Source organism: Lipotes vexillifer, unplaced genomic scaffold (genome assembly GCF_000442215.2).
Source record: "Lipotes vexillifer unplaced genomic scaffold, Lipotes_vexillifer_v1.1 scaffold726, whole genome shotgun sequence".
NCBI lineage: Eukaryota > Metazoa > Chordata > Mammalia > Artiodactyla > Lipotidae > Lipotes > Lipotes vexillifer.
This window is the reverse complement of record NW_006770733.1, coordinates 24,289-41,336: the sequence shown is the minus strand read 5'-3', so window position 1 is coordinate 41,336 and position 17,048 is coordinate 24,289. Positions and strand designations below refer to the sequence as shown.

The 17,048-nt window shown below is 38.0% G+C and overlaps 1 protein-coding gene across 1 annotated transcript in view; it reads right to left on the bottom strand.

The window, feature by feature from the left end:
* The window catches only part of NEDD4 (NEDD4 E3 ubiquitin protein ligase), a 52,290-nt gene that overhangs the window by 34,519 nt on the left and 723 nt on the right, over positions 1-17,048 (bottom strand). Inside the window, exons 2-7 of the mRNA XM_007446351.1 lie at positions 16,208-16,269; positions 13,598-13,700; positions 8,503-8,669; positions 6,488-6,605; positions 6,229-6,396; positions 2,742-2,807 (exon numbers count right to left, since the gene is read on the bottom strand). Coding sequence (XP_007446413.1) covers positions 2,742-2,807; positions 6,229-6,396; positions 6,488-6,605; positions 8,503-8,669; positions 13,598-13,700; positions 16,208-16,254 — 669 coding nt within the window. The 5' untranslated portion in view covers positions 16,255-16,269. The remainder of the gene's footprint in view (positions 1-2,741; positions 2,808-6,228; positions 6,397-6,487; positions 6,606-8,502; positions 8,670-13,597; positions 13,701-16,207; positions 16,270-17,048) is intronic.

Below are 17,048 nucleotides of genomic sequence, written 5' to 3'. Positions count from 1 at the left end.
TTTCCCGGTACGCAGGCCTCTCACTGCTGTGGCCTCTCCCATTGCGGAGCACAGGCTCTGGATGCGCAGGCTCAGCGGCCATGGCTCACAGGCCTAGCCACTCCGTGGCATGTGGGATCTTCCCGGACCGGGGCACGAACCCATGTCCCCTGCATCGGCAGGCAGACTCTCAACCACTGCGCCACCAGGGAAGCCCTAAATCATATTTTAAAGTGTACAGCATTTCACTTAAAAAAAAAACCTCCAGTAGAACAGATAATAATGATGAGAATGATAACAACACTAAAAATCACGAGAGTAATAACAACCACACACTAAGTGCTTTAACACAGATCATGCCATTTAACCTCCACACAAATCTTAATGAGATAATTAAGATTACTGGCCCATTTTACTTAAGGATGAAACTGAAGCTTAGAAAATGGAAGCAATTTCCTACCAGATAACATTGCTAGTATGGAGCTGAGATTTGAACCCAGGTAGTCCAACTACAGATATGATCACCCATATGGGCCAAGTCAAAAGTTACCCCTGCTTTCTTTCTGTAAGGGCTGGGGACATGCCGATTATGGTAGTGTATTACTAATGAACAAAAGAGGTCTAGTTTTCCAGGTTTACTTAAAATAGTCCAGGTCTGGCCTTCCTTTTGTCTTTTTTTCATGAGCTTTAATTTTAAAAAATTTTTTGGCCGTGCGGCATGTGGGATCTTAGCTCCCTGACCAGGGATCAAATCTGCGCCTCCTGCCTTGGAAATGCGGAGTCTTAACCACTGGACTGCCAGGGAAGTACCCGTTTTGTATTAGAGATTAGACTCTTCAAGGTTTCGCCTGGTTCCCTAATGTGTCCTACATATAAAAACTATCACACTAGTCTGTTCACTAGATATACTGTTCCCTAGATGTACGGGGGTTAGATGTACATTGCTGACAGTTATGATGGGCTGTGAGTCTACAAAATAATGGAATTCAAATTTGCCCAACTTTACAAATGTCCTACAGCTGGTGAGTAGATAAATGGGATGTAGTAGACGTAACTACACGATGGAATATCATGAGCTACTGAGACATGTAACAACATGGATAAACCTCAGAAACATCATATGAAGTGAAAGAGGCCAGATACATAAGACGGCATGCTGTATAGTTCCACTTATAGGAAATTTCTAGAAAAGACAAAACTAGCAACAAAAGCAGATGTGTTCACCTGGGGCTGAGAGTAGGTATTAGGATTAAGAAAACTTTTTGTGGCGATGGGAGAATCTCAAACTTGACTGTGGTGATATTTGCACAACTGCATAAATTTACTAAAACTCATTTATTTGTGTACTTAAAAATGGGTGGATTTTATGGCATGTACATTATACCTTAAGAAAGCTGTAAACAAGCAACCAAACAAGACAGACCTCTGATCAATGTATTGAGAAGAAAAAGGCATGGAAATAGCTTTTCCAGTACATAAAATGTAAATCATGTCTAGATTCTATGGCTCATCCGGTGCACTTCAAATAGTTTCTCGGATGAGTGCCTGTCAGTCAATCAGAAATTCACCAGTTTCAATGCATAGAGGAAATGATGAAGCGAGGCGGGAGAAATACCAGGGATCTCCTTAAGTGGCTCCAGGCGAGTGGAGGTGGACAGACATGGGGCAGTAAGTGAGAGGAAGGCTGGGGAGGGCAGTCTTGCCGTGGCATCCACCCTCTTTGCTGATGGTCAATGGTGACTGGACCAACTGCACAGGTGGGTACCCCTTCCTTCCTCAGCACAGGGTCCATGTCCCTCTCTTGATGCAGGGCCACCTTTTTAGATACATAAGCCACTCCTAGGTCGAGGACTTCTGGGCCTGTGCATTCCTTTGCTGGAACTCCCGTGAAAGCAAAAACAATCCCCACTTTTCAAAATTAATATACAGACTGCCATTCAAAATCACAAATGGTTGGTGGGAAAAAAGTGAGGCAGCCAGTCCAAGTGGGGAACTGGAACACTCACAGACCCAGAATGCGGAGAGAATTAGGACATGGAAACAGGCTATTTGGAAGAAAGAGCCCAGACAGAAGGGAAGGTGGCTGGCGGGGGTCGGGGGGGGCGGTCTGTGGGTGGCTAAGAGGGAGGGGAGGCTGAAAGGGCCAGGAGCCTGGGTGTTGACATTTGGTTTAAAAAACAAGCGGGGACCATCTGAGGAAGAGACAAACTCAAAGCAATGATGGTTGAGTCAGAAAGAGGATGGAGGCCATGACGTTGTTAGGTCTAAGCTCCAGTCCAGGTCATGGCGGGAGATGCTACTGAGGAAGCAGCGGGCGGCTCCTCAGCGGGCTGATGAAGTCCATCCTGGCCGCCAAGCCTGCAGACACCAGGGCACACCTGCCTGAGGGACCGGCCCCTGACGCAGCTTCATGCACGGGGCGGAAACAGTTGGAAGATGCCACGGGCCAGGCACAGAGCAGAGGCCACTGGAGACCACAGTCTCGATCTGTATGCAACACCTCCAGCCCACACAGCGCTTCACCTGCCAAGCCCAGACGCTACCCACCAGCACATGGGGACTTGGCTTTCTCATGATGGGAGAGACAGTTCTCCAGGTTTTGTCTTTAAAGGGCCTACCTATCCCATTTCCCCTCCCTCAACCTCATCCCCCAGAGCCCAGATGCTGTGCTGGATCAAACGTTCATGTTCAGCGTTCCAAAAAAAAAAAGTTGCTGCGTCTTATATTTTTATTGAGGATTGAGGGGAGAGGCTAAAACTCACCACAGGAAGTGTAGGCTGTTCCTCAAAAGTATAGGCTTGTAAGCTGCCTCTTCTGCTGGAATGATTCTTATAAAAGAAGAAAAAAAAAAGAACGATAATAACCTTAGGTCTCTGCTTCATCTTTGAATGGCAGATAAGGTAGCAGGGTGGGTATGATGGGGCAGAAGAAAGAACACCCACCCCACCCACCCTCAGCCTCACTCAACACCACGCCACCGCCGCCGATGCCTTCCAACTTCCAGCTCACACTTGTCCCTCGAGTCCTAGACTGTCTCCTGGACACTTTCTCTTGAAGGTCTAATAGAGAACCCTTTATTGTGTCCAAAACTGGATTCAGCTTTTCCCTGTCCACACCCACTCAAACCTGTTCCTTCGCAGGTATTCCTTGTCTCAGTGGGCAGCAAGGGAGGCCAGCAGCTGCCCTAGGCAGGCATCGGTCAGCCCCCGATTTCTCCCCCTCCTGTCCCTTACAGCCGGGTCAGTTACCACATCCTATGCATTCTATTTCTTTACTAGCTCTCAAATACATTTCCCTTACACTTTTTTTTAAACTTCAAGTTTTCATCATTTATCACCTTGGCTATTACTGTGGCAACATCCTAACAGATGTGCTTGCTGCAAGTCTTATTTGCTTAAATCTACTCTCGCAGATTTCATCACATCATTCTCTCACTCTGAGCCCTTCAATGACTTAAATTCACTAGGATAAAATCTACAGCACAGAACACAATGTTAGTGAGCTTCCGGACCTGGCTCTTCCTGCTGGCTGCAGCCCTCCAATCTCACAACCCACCCTCTGGACACTTCAGATTACTTGTTTCCTGGAACTCGCATAATTTTTCTTTCCTTGTGCTTTTATATGCACGCTGTTGTTGCCATCTGAAATATTTTAGTTCTGTTACTTAATGACATTAAAATTTATAATATATGTACAAATTAAGGCAGAGGAGCCTCTGTAGGATTGTTTACAATAACAAAGAACTGTAAACAATCTAAAGTCCATCAAAGGAGACTGGAGAAATAGCTTAAGGGTTACTTACATAAGGGAATGATGTGTGATTATTTTGTTGTTGTTGGTTTTAAAAAGAGCACATCTATATTTACTGAAATGGTCCAATGTCTATGATACAGTATGTAAAATAAGTAAGTTACCAGAAAGTGCGTACAAGATGATCTCAGGTTAAAAAAATGATATACAAATATGTCTGTGCGTGCATGTTTATGAATGTGTAGAAAATGTTTAAAACTATATATGCCAAACCATTAATGGCAATTGAGGGAGCACATGTTAGAGGTAAAATGGAAGATTCAATTTTTACTTTATAGACTTCAGTACTGTTTCAATTTTTAACCATGATCATATAATACTTTAAAAATAATAAATTAATTTTTTTGAATTAATATGCACATGGTCTGAAATTCAAAAGGTACAAAAGATATGTGCCCTGTTTACCCTGTTCCTCTCTTCAGAGCTAAGCAATGTTACCAAGTTTAGTTTCGTTTTCAAGAAATATGATTCACATATTTATTCTCTGTCATGTAAATAATTTTATAAATGGTAACGTACCAAACACACTGTTCGGTACCTTGGTGTTTTCCACCGAACAATATCTCTTAGGGATTGTTCCATACAACATATACATTCAAAGACGCTTCATTCTTTTCAAGGGCTGCATGGTATTTCATTGTATAGATGCCACCTTTTACTTTTTTTTTTTTTAACCATCTTTATCGGAGTATAACTGCTCTACACTGGTGTGTTGGTTTCTGCTTTATAACAAAGTGAATCAGCTATACATATACATATATCCCCATATCTCCTCCCTCTTGAGTCTCCCTCCTACTCTCCCTAACCCACCCCTCTAGGTGGTCATAAAGCACCGAGCTGATCTCCCTGTTTTATAATTAAAAAAATGATAGTAACAGGAAGAAAGGGAATAGGACCTTATGTGATTTATCACCAGCAAGTCAATATAGCTTATCCTTTAAGTCTTTGACCTTTCCCACTCCTCTGACAAAAAAAATAAAATGAAATGAATGGAAGATAGAATAGATGGATGGAAGAAAGGAGGGGAAGGGAGCAGGCAGGCAGCCCTGCTCTTGGATATTCACACAGGCGTTTACATAGAACTGTCTACATTGAAGCTTCTTAAGGGAGGTGCTAGAATAGAAGTCAGCAAACTTTTTCTGTTAAGGTCCAGATAGGAAATATTTTTTGTGGGCCAAACGGTGTCTGCTACGACTACTCAACTATGTCGATCTAGCGTGAAAGCAGCTATAGGCAATACTTAAACAGATAGGTGGGCTGTATGCTGAAGATACTTTAACCAGCATATAACCTGCATGCAGTCAGCCCTCCATATTTACTAACTGAATGAAAAGCAAGGAATTCCAACTGGAAATGACCACAGCATACTCAAATGCCTCTTTGTCTTCCACTGAAAGGTCTCCCTTGATAAGATTAGAGAGCTAGCCACAAGGACCTCATCAGGGCAGTGTATGCTGGAATATTTGCTTCTGGATCCCACAGACAGCAATTTTTCAAGCAGTTGCTGGAGTGAGAAGGTCATCTATCTTCTTGTTTAGTCAAAGTACATCAGCTCTTATTCACATGTGTGTTGGTGACATGTGTGGTATAACTGAGAAGGAGAAAAGTAACCCTAAACACCCAGGACCCACCCTGGCACTCATCAGCATCATCAAGACAAAATCAACACTACTTTGTAATCATGCCTAAACACAGCAAAATGTGAACACTGTCCAAGCCACAAAATACCAATTATCTCCCTATCCTGGCAGATATAAGTGACTGCTGCTTTTTTGCTAAATATAGCTTTAGTCTCATGACAGATAAGATTTGAGATACCCAATCACAGAATAATCTGTTTCCTGACAGGATCCAATGCAGAGCAAAGACCTGCTTCCTTAAACCCTCCTCAAAATTGACTAACATGAGCCCAAATCCTTTAATTCTTTCCTAACATACTGCTACTGAGACACTCGTGGTGTGTTTTCCCCTTGCTGAAATGAGTAATAAACCCAACTTGTTCAATTACAGGTGTGTTCCTGGCAGCCTTTGGCTGGAGGGCACTGATTTATGTAATGGACATTTAGACTCCAATGACCATATGGATTTTCCATGACTCTGCTTCATACTATTAGTGGGGATATTTGAAAACGACCGTGCTGTAAAGTACCAAAGTCCCTAACACATTATTACGTGTAACTTAAGACAATTTTTTTCTCATCACAAGAAAAAAAAAAAACCTGTGAAGTGTTGGATAGTAACTAAACTTATTGTGGCTATAATTTTGCAACATATTTATAAAATCATTATGGTGTACATCTTAAACTAATACAATGTGTTATATCAACTGTATCTCAGTAAAACTGGAGGAAAAAAGATAACATTCAGTCTTTAGACACTGAATGGAATAATATATAATACAAAATCCTGAAGCTCCAACAAAATCTAAGGCCATCTTACTGAGCTGGATACTGGCTGGCCAGTGGCTGAATTTCCATAAACAGTGAGTCTGGCATTCAATTCTTCTGCAAGATTAGTCTGGACATCCAAGTTATTTGATGGTGGAGATGAGGGGAAGGCCTGATGGCTGTACATGGTGGCTTCATCTTCTCTTATAACTTCCCAGTTCTAAAATGAACACAATAAGCTTAAGCCACACATACCTTAATCTACTGCTGTAACATATGTCTATCAACAAGAATGAGAAAATGATTTCTACCTCGGAAGACTCTCGGCTGTCAACACTTTCTGTTTCCTCAGATATCTGCCGCCTGGTGGTGAATGCACGCTGGGCTTGCAGTTGAATGTTACCATTCTCAGCATCTGTTAGGTTGTCCCTGTATTAGAAATGTAAAAGCCATCACCCACGTCTGAATAGAGTTAAAGTGATAGTCAAAAATTCTGTTTTCATTAAAAAAAAAAAACCTATATTAGATCAGAATTTATTGTTCTGGGCCAAAGGCTGCTTCAAAATGCATAGATTAAGGCCTAGGCACAACGGTACCTGCAAGAATACCTTATGGAGTTAAAGTTTTTGTGAAAATGTGTAATTTGCCTAATATTTTCATTCATCACTGTGCCTAGGATAATGTCTCCCATATATGGGCACTCAAAAAGTATTTGTTGAATGAATGAATACCTGAGAGTTTCATAAATAACTTCACTATATTATTACTTCACCATGTTCTTACAAGAGTAAAATATAAAGTAGCTCCAGAAAGTTCATAAAACAGAAGCTTTAAGAGTTACATATACATCTTCATGAATCAGACAGTAACATTTTCCAGAACTGATCTTTAGCCAAGGGTAGATTTCCCATGTAGGAACGTAGAGCGCAGAAGGAAAGACAGTGTAAGGACACTATAATTTAAAACTTGATAGAGTACAGATTAAATGGTATCTGTCTGCTTTTGATCATATACAGTAATGGACCGCTTCTGAAAAAGGACAGTAGTAAAGGCGTGTCTGAATCTAGGAAAGGTACAGTTAATCAGACTGAACACCCACTCCCCAGTCATTTCTTAGTTATACTGTTCTAGCTAGCTGTGTTTAATATAGCCAGACCATAAGATCTAGAATTTTGTACAGATATTTAATAACAAAATTATTGTTCATTTATTTAATGCCAGATAAGCCCAGGATAGTCAGAAGACCAGTTCTTACTGCACTGTTGCTGGAGAAAACATAGTGGTCCTAAGGGAATGCCTCACACTTTTTTCCTCCTAAATAGATGATTTTTGCTGGGTGAAAACAACACCAACCACAGTGAAAAAAATGTGATTCTGCTCAAGTCAGGCTTGCCATAATACTGAGGTATACAACAGGAGGATGTTGCAGAAATTTATCGTGCTTTCAGTCTTGCAACCTGTACGCCATTCTACAGAGATCAATGCCTCTGTGACACGAAGAACCTGGATCATTAATTTGCTTTGGAAGGATGTGAGAAGGGAAAGTATATATGAAAGTGCTTGGACTATATCAGATACAAAATACCAAAGCCAAAAATTAGAACATTAAGGGACAAATAAGAAAAATTTTATGTCTGTGTCAAAAAGTAGAAAACTAAAGAAAGACTTCATAAGGTTATAAGGAAGGATAAGTGGAAGGATATTTGATAATAAACATGAATAATGGAAGAATTTATAAATGTTATTTACAAACGTACAGTCTGATGATAATAAAAGAAAAATGTCACTGAGGAAACATAACTCAGAATACCTCAAAGGCCATTCTGTCCTTGATTTGGGTACATTGGAAATTATGTATACATTGACCAGATTGGCAAATGGGTTTTTAACAAAAGACCTTATTATTGAGTCCTTTCAATTTTATAAATAATTTACACTTTAAAAATACTGTACTGTAGAAATTAACATCTCATTATATTTTAGTAACAAACTACAAAAAAATCTCCAAGATTTTCTAAATTCGTCTCAAGAGAAAAATATTTCTTTTGTGGCTCTAATTAAAAACAGAAGTAACTGGCAATTTATTAAAATAAAGAAGCAATTAGAAGGGTGGTATTTGTGACTCAAATACTTTCTAATACTATCAAATCATTTTAAAAAAGAAGCATCCATGATAGCATTTTTAAAGCCCTGGGCCATAAAAATCCTAGCATTCTTGCAGTTTTTGGATCCCCACACTATTATGAATCCATTTGAGCCATGACTTCAAAATGAAAACTAGTGGTCCAAAAGCATTCAGATTACAAACATGAAAGTCATCACATACTGAAGGGTTGGTCTTTTCCACTGTGTTCTTCTAGATTCATGGTTTACATAATAGGTCCTTCCAAGAATATCCTGCCTCTCTTCCCATCCTGGAGGTAGAGGAGAAGGTTCTTGTTGCTGCTGCAAATGGCAAGCAGCATCTGGTTGGTCCAAAACCACCCAGCCAGGCTGAAAAACAGAATGGTTAACAATTAAGTGTGTGCTTAATTTTTTTAACCTTATAAATTATGCTAGAGGGAGTTTTAAAAGAGATTTAGCACTCCCAGTTCCAGAAACTATGCAAAGACAGAATTAGCACATTGTCAACTTTTAAGACCATAATAAGAATATCTTATGATAATGAAGATTTTTTTTTTTTGCAAAATGATAACATTTAAATTTTGCTTGAAAAAATTTTTTTCTGAAAAAATTTAAAACATGTCTAATAGGAGAAAAAGGACACAGAAAACTTTCAAATAAACAGACAGCACTGGAAGGCACTAAGAAATTGAAAAGCATAGTTTAACCTTACTCTATTCTCTAACTTATAAACAGGGGTAATGTCTTATTGGGCATTGTCTCTCCCACGGAGAAAGCACCTTGTTTATGGTGGAAATAAACAACTCTCTGAAACCTGAAAAAAAAAAAATCACTGGAAGGTCAAATACGTAGAGGCATGATAGGGAAGGGCAAATGATTTAGAAATAATTGAGTGATGGAAAAGACATGATGATTCTCTGGTCTGACTTTTCTCTTTCTCCTCTGGACGATGGAAAGGCATTTGGTCAGGTCATAAAACAGTCAAAGAAAGAAAGTTTTGTTTTGTTTTATTTATATGCTAGGAAGGCATTGGAAATTTCCTCTGAGACTAGCAAGGGGCAAACATACAAAAACCCTTAGCTAGGGTAGTTATAGAGTAAGGAATTATTTGAAAAGGATAGCGAGGGTTAGTGACATGCTTTTATACAAGAAACCTCATAACAGAAAAGGCAGTCAGTAAAAGGTTCTGCTAAACATCAACGTGGTTAGGAAGCATAAATACACTAGTGATGAAAACTTAAAAATTCTCCTAAAGGGACATGAAAGAAGACCTGAATGAATGAAGAGACATAATGTGATCTTGGCTAGGAAGATTTAATCTCAGAAAGGTGTCAATTCTCCCCAAGTTAATTTATAAAGTTGCCAAGATTCCAATAGAACTACATTATGGATTTTTTTGAAAATAACAAGATAAGGCAATTTTCAAGTTCAAATAGAAATAAAAACAAGAATAATCAGCACATTTCCAAAAAAGTAGAGTGAAGATTAACTTTATCAGATAAAACATACCACAAACCACAATAATGAATAGAATTGGAAAACTCAGAAAGAATCAAATTTATAGGAATTTAGTATATGATAAAGACATTTCAAATTTGTGGGAAGATAGGCAAATTACTTAGAAAAAAAGAAAACAATTATCTGGGTTTCTACCTCATACCTTATAACCAGAATGTTACAGATTGAGCAATATTTAAAATGTTAAAAAGTAAAACCAAAATGTATTAGAGCAAACCTGGGGATATTAAAAAAAAATATTCTAAGAGTGGAGGAGTCCTTAAGTATGACATCAAACCTGGAAGGCATAAAAGAGATTGAGTGATTTGATTATAACCCCCCAAATTTGTACATGGCAAAAACTACTAAACTGAAGTTAAAAAAAAAAGGCAAGCTGGGGAACATATTTGATACCATAATAATAGGTAAAAAAATCATTTCCTTAATATATAGAGAGCCTTTTGTTCTAGACATTGGAGATCTAGCACTGAAGGACTGTTGTGTGCCAGCCAGTTGACGGCTTAGAAGATGGAAGAGAATTCTTCTATGTTGGAAGGTGGGTTCTGAAGAGGAAGGGTCAAGGAGAAGAGCTGGGAAGAAAAGAAATGTTTTCTGGGAGAAAAGGATAGGGGTTTCTGCAGCAAGGTTCGTTTCTTCTGGCTAGCTCCAGTGGGAAGGTTAGAGACTAAGGCAGAAAGGAAGGTGAGGTGTAGGAGAGAGGAAGACAGACAGAATTATTCTGGGAAAAGGAATCTGGATGGGAAGTAAAACAGACTCCTTTTCCTTCTTAGCCTATTTTCTTCTTTATATCTTCTTCTATGGGAACTGATATCTTGTTAATTTCTTTTCTTTCTTTTTATTGCCCAAACTCCATTCTCTCTCCCTTCCCTCTAACCCCTTACTTTTTCTCTCCATCTGTTTACCTTCCTTCTCTCACTCCTTTCCTTTCCTTTAAATGATCATGATATAGGATCTATATATCTAAAAATTTGTCTTACACATATTAAATCACATTTTACTTCTCTGGTCTCAATTTCAAAAGTGTTAGAGTTGAACTTTTATATTTCACTCTCTTGAAAAAAAAGACTAATTAAAAAAATATGGTCACTGATTCTTTTTCTGCAGATTAATAAAATTTATTAATAAAAGGATCCTCACTTCTGCTGTGAAGGATTATGAAAATATTCAGAGCTTGGAAAATGGTATCAAAAATATTTCTTTAAAATCTTCTTAAAGATTTCCCTCTTTTTTTTTTTTTTTTTTTTTTTTTTTTTTTTTTTTTGCTGTACGCGGGCCTCACACAGTTGTGGCCTCTCCCGTTGGGGAGCACAGGCTCCGGACGCGCAAGGTCAGCGGCCATGGCTCACGGGCCCAGCTGCTCCGCGGCATATGGGATCTTCGCGGACCGGGGCACGAACCCGTGTCCCTTGCATCGGCAGGCGGACTCTCAACCACTGCGCCACCAGGGAAGCCCAAAGAGTTCTCTCTTAAAGGTCTACTTATTGAATTTATGTTACCCAAGTAAACTTGTGAACGGGAAAAAAACTAAGTAAGGGCATATTTTTAAAAAACCTGTTTCAGTTCCAAGAGGAAGTACAGTTACACATTTGAACATTGTTTAGAAAGAATGAGTTTTCATTTTCTGTAGAGAATGCCTCCCTATTAAATATGTATCAGCTAATATTATTCACAAAATAATTTTCTAAGTATCAATGTATGTTACTTTATTACTAACCTCAAAGCTAATATGCAACTGCCCACAATTTAACGGAGTCAAAGTCCAGAAAGAAAGCATTTAGAGGTACAACAAACATTATATTATACGGTAATTGTGTAAAATACATAGAACTAAACCTAAAGTTACAAGAGGGGCAAAAATCAAATATTATACAATTATCTATTATAGCCACACTTTATTGTACTAGGGCATACACTGCCTAAGAGTGAGCCTCTTCTGAAAATTACAATTGTTTTCTTTAAATGGTAAGATTTTATATATTCAGTCACAAACTAAATGTCAAAGACAAGACTTCTCTGGTCATTAGCTACACAGAAGATAAATAAGCACAGATTCATGTGTTTGAATTCCTAGGGCCTTTCATAAATAAACTCCTACATGCTTACATCTACTGAAATTATAAGGTGCATTCTGAGGGAATTCAAACACTGAGACATGAGACCACAAAATGAAGTGAAGCAGCTCTACCCACAGAAACTGAACTGTGAATAAGGTACCTGTGATATGTGTGTGTGGGCAAAACTTGGAGCAGGTTACCAAATAATGAAATGCTGTTAAAAATTTTTTAAGTTACTAAATAAAGGATTTTCTTTCTTTACAGCAGACATCCTTCATTTCAAACAGAATTCCATTATTCAGGTTTCCCTGTGCACCAAAATGCCAGGTACAGAAAATTCTACTCAATAAATTTCTAAATTAAAAAAAAAAAACTGTTATATGACAAATCACAGAAAAACTAAAATGAAAAACAAGGGAATCAAATAAGGGAATCAGACTTAAGAGAGGATACCAAGTTCTTTGATTGCCAGAGTAAGGGCTAACCACAGTCTATGATTTAAAGAAAAATAGTTCTTTCTTTCTGTTATTATGAATTCCCCAACAAAGTAAAGTCTCATTAGTGCATATAAAAAATTCCCAGAAAGCTTTGTTGCAAAAGCACTACTTGTTCTCGAACTTTCTTTCTCAAGACGTTTGGGTGTGTGATGCAGAGCCCAGCACTGGGGAAGGGTCCCTCAGCCTTATAGTTCTGGAGACTTCAGCAGACCTTGATCAAAGAGGCATGACTGTTGAGGAAGCCACACACACAAAACCCTCTAGAGCAGACTGATGCCAGCACACTGGGTGCTTTCAGTCAATGTGGTAGAATAAGGTGCTATCTTTTGATGATAAGGTTCCTTCAGTGGGAAACTCAAGGGGCAAATGTTTTTGTTCCCTTTTCAGATCATGAATTTTTGTGCTGGAAGAAACCTCAGAGGTCATCTGGTACAACCCTGTCACTCTGTAAAGGAAGAACCTGAGGTCCAGAGGTCAGACACTCACATGGTCACTCAACTCACAAGCAGCAGAGCTTGCAACTAAGATTCCAGGCCCCAAATCCCTGTCCAATTCTATTCCAAGTACATACTCTCTGCCTCTTCTTCACACACCCCAAAGGCAGGTGGTTCTGCTCAAATCCTTGACTGGACTTCCTCTTATCCTGTCATCCGTGAAGATGGTTAAATTCTTCTGGCCCCCCATAAATGTGGCTTTTTATTTGATGACTTATATTCTCTCCCTGTCTCTCTCTTAGTCTCCTCCTTTTCTATGAGCCCTCCCGCCCACTCCCACCCCAAGCATGATAGGAAAAGTAACAGGAATTATATTTCATAGAAGAGTCCCTAATTAGTAGAGCCTCCTCAAATATTCCACATATTTAACTTACAAATACTAAATTGTGTTCTTACTTTAATGGAGGGGGAAAATGACATTGTTTTAGAAAACTCTGAAAAACTAGAAACAGTTAATGACTTAATTACAACAAATGCTTTCATTTATAAACATTACAATCTCTATTCCCTAACCCTTAAGAATGCCATCAGTAATGGCCACTCATTCTACAGAAATATCCTTAGTGGAAAGAAATGTTTAACAAATTCTTGGGTAAAATAAACAAATGTCCAGGGAAGTAATTTTGATTTCACACATTAACTTCATTTGAATAGTTATTTTTTCTTCGGAGTATAGTAAAATAAGAAATTAGATATTTTCTTTTTAGTTTAACCAAATATTTATAAAATCTCACCTCTAATTCCTCAGCCTGTTCTGTGTTATCTTCTTCTGAGCCACTGGTTTTAGGTAAGTAAGTCATTTTTAATCTCAGATAACCTTTAACTCTTGATTTGTGACTGTAGAAAAGAAAATAATAATTCACAAAATTTTAATACTAAGAAGAAAAGCACTCATTCAATAAGAGTTTACTGAACATCTACTAGCTACTAGAGGAGATTCAAAGACAAGTTCCAGTGCAGAAGATATTTAGGAAAAGGAATAGATGGTGGAGAAAAAGGAACATCCATAAATAAATAATTGTTATGAGATAAATAAGGAACTATGGAAGTTTAAGTGAAAGATCAGAGAGCATTTGAAAGAGAAGTTGGCATTTGAGTTGGGGCTAGAAGACTGGGGAGGATTTTGATCTGTGGCAGTGAAGGGAAAGGCATATGAGTAGAGAAGAGAGCAAAAACAAGGAAATAGATGGGAAACCTGGGGTACAGTTAAGGAAATGGCAGTAGCTGAGATTGGCTGAATTACAGGATACATAAAGGGAGTGGAAATGGTCTAGCTGATGAGATCCATGTGAAATAAGAGAACTTTTAGATTTTATTTTGCATAGCATTTTGGGAATAGGGAAAGTCATCCTCAGAGATGTGCTTTAGGGATAATAATCTAGCCATGTTGTATAAGATGACAGAAAAGTGGAGAGCATGGATGGATAACTGCCTGAAACCTAGTGTCTTTGACAGCTGTTTGAATCTGTCATACGTCAATTTACCTCATCTGTTTTCATATTGTATCTTGTATCACCTCTTTGAATAATGAGCTGTCTAAGTCAAGGGCTGCTGCCCAGTGTAGTAACATTTAAGGATCTTAAAACCTGTCTTAAGCTTCTAACTGAAGACCTAACTCTGTCTATTGCCCCCACCAAATCTAGCATCCTGTGTACTTAAGAAATCCTTGCTTGTCCTAGCTTTCTGTATAGGTTTTTTGGGTATTTTTAAAAATAGATTTCAGTTATGTAATATGACATAAAAGTCCTAATCTTTTATCCTGTCTTCAAGAGATACTCCCCTACCCCACCCCACCTCCAATGCCTCCCTTAAGCTTTTTAGTTGCTCTTCTCTACACAGTTCTCACGGATTTGGAAAGTGTACCTTCCCTGAGTGGTCAATAAAACCCCTGATGCTTATTTCCCAGGCCACTAACGTGACTCCTGTCTCCATAGTTAAGGGGGTGTGAACACTCTGACTTGTTATAAAAGATGGATACAGAAAACTTACTCAGATAATATTTTATAGGAGAGTTTCTCCACAATGATAGGTTTTATTATGTTTTTCCAACTAGATAATATGCCTGTGGGTTTGGGCTTAGTGATGCTCAAAAAAATCTAAGAATGTAGTTGGATAAAGCTCTTTCTGCACTTGCAGTAATACCCAGTGCAGACAGAAGATGTGTTTTGAAGATAAAGATACTGGAAAGCATTTGACAAATTGAAAAGCAGGTTACTAGAGCAACCAAATAAGAGAAGAAAGAATTATTTAGTTATTCTTGATAGACAGATGTCACAGTCAATCCAAAATTAAAGGAAGAAAAGAGACTTATACTGCAAGACTTCTGGAGAAATTAAATATGTGGTTTCTCTTATAGATGGTAAATATGAACACAGACAGAAAGCACTGTCCCCTTTATTTATTTTAATAATTTATATTACAATGAATACTTTAAAATTTTGATTAAAAATATAAAATATTTTAATCAAAAATTTTACTAAGTTCCCATACTATATTTTTCAATTGCATTTTCTAGTTTTAAACACAAAACATATAATGTTGTTTTCACAGATTTCCTTCCTCTGCTTTACTCTGCCCTTTCTGACAGTAAAGCCACAGACACATCTTCACTAGATTTTACTTGATTCTGTGGTTCAGAAGATCAAAAGGAGTTTTATTTACAGCTTAAACTTAAAAATTTTGACTAAAATAAAGTAATTCAGTTTAGGAAAATGAAATTATGAACAGGCTATTGGGTTGTAAATTATAGTCTTTGCTCATGTTATTTTCTCTAAATATTTGAGTTTTCTGAAATATCTTTTTTTAAATGAAAGTATGCTAAATGTAGTTATATATCCCTGAAAATGGTTTTGTGTGTATCAAGTTGGATTTTTTTTTTGGCTGTGCTATACAGCTTGCAGGATCTTACTTCACGGACCAGGGACTGAACCAGGGCCATGGCAGTGAAAGTGCTGAGTCCCAACCACTGGACCACCAGGGAATTCCCTGGATGTTTTTTTTACATGAATTGATGTTTGTGATTTTTTAAAGCGCAGTATGACAAAATTACGTATACTGTAAGATAAAAAATACATATAAACTAATGACAAATTTCATTCTCATAGTATGATAAATATAAGGGAGACAAGTCTTTCCCAAAGGGGTATGATCACTTTTCTGTATTTTCAGAATTTTTGCACTGTGCATATATTACTTTTTAATCAGAAATAGCAATAAAGCTTTTAAAAACTAATATTTATATGTAGCTTATTTACAAAGGTTGAAACTGAATTTCCAAAGAGGCTACTGTAAGGTATAAAGAGATTAAAAAAAATTTCATATGTTATTATTTCATATTTACTGACCTTCTTGGGTGAAGAACAAAATCCTTAAATGTATATGGTCTCTCCATTCTTGGATTTTCTGTCTAGAATAAAACAGTGGGTTTTCAAGATACATCTGTAACACCAAAAATATATACTTTTCAAGAATATTCATTAACTATGATCTAAGGCAAAGTTGAAGTTAGAGGTGAGAAAAAAGTAGCTTTAGCTTATTAAACGGTAACAGTTGGCAATTTGACAGCACTTTCACTTTCCTGCACTTTAGGAACTGCACCTGGCATCACAACTCAGTATAAAACTAGCTGAGCAGGTGTGTCGTGAAGACAAAGGGAGGGTAAAAGTGGAAAAATAGTAGAGAATGGTTAGTATGCTTGCGCCCCAAAGAAATATGGAATATGTACAATGTCAGCAGGCTGGCGTGGTTAGACCATAGAGACAGTTCTAGGAGAACAAAAAAGTAAGCAGCTTGGAAAATAAGACTGGATTAAATTCATTATCAAAAGCTTGCAATGTCTAAAAACTACAGAGACAATAAACATCTGAAAAGACTGATAAAGAAGTATTACTTCTCTTTGTTATCAAGTTCAGCAGCCCTTTGTTTTTATTCTCCTTTACTTCTCTGCTGCACTTTGCATTGTTAACTACCCATTCAGTCTTGAAACTCTTAAATTCTCATGACATCATTTTACTTCATTCTTTTCCGATTTCTCCTGCTCTGTCTTCTCTTTCTCCTCTGACAGACCCACACTGATGAACGTTCAATGTTTTAGCCTTCAATGCTCTCATCCCTCTCGTTTGGACAGCCCATTCTTCTCAGAGATTCTGTGGTTATCTTAACAATGATAGCTCTCAATCCTTCCAG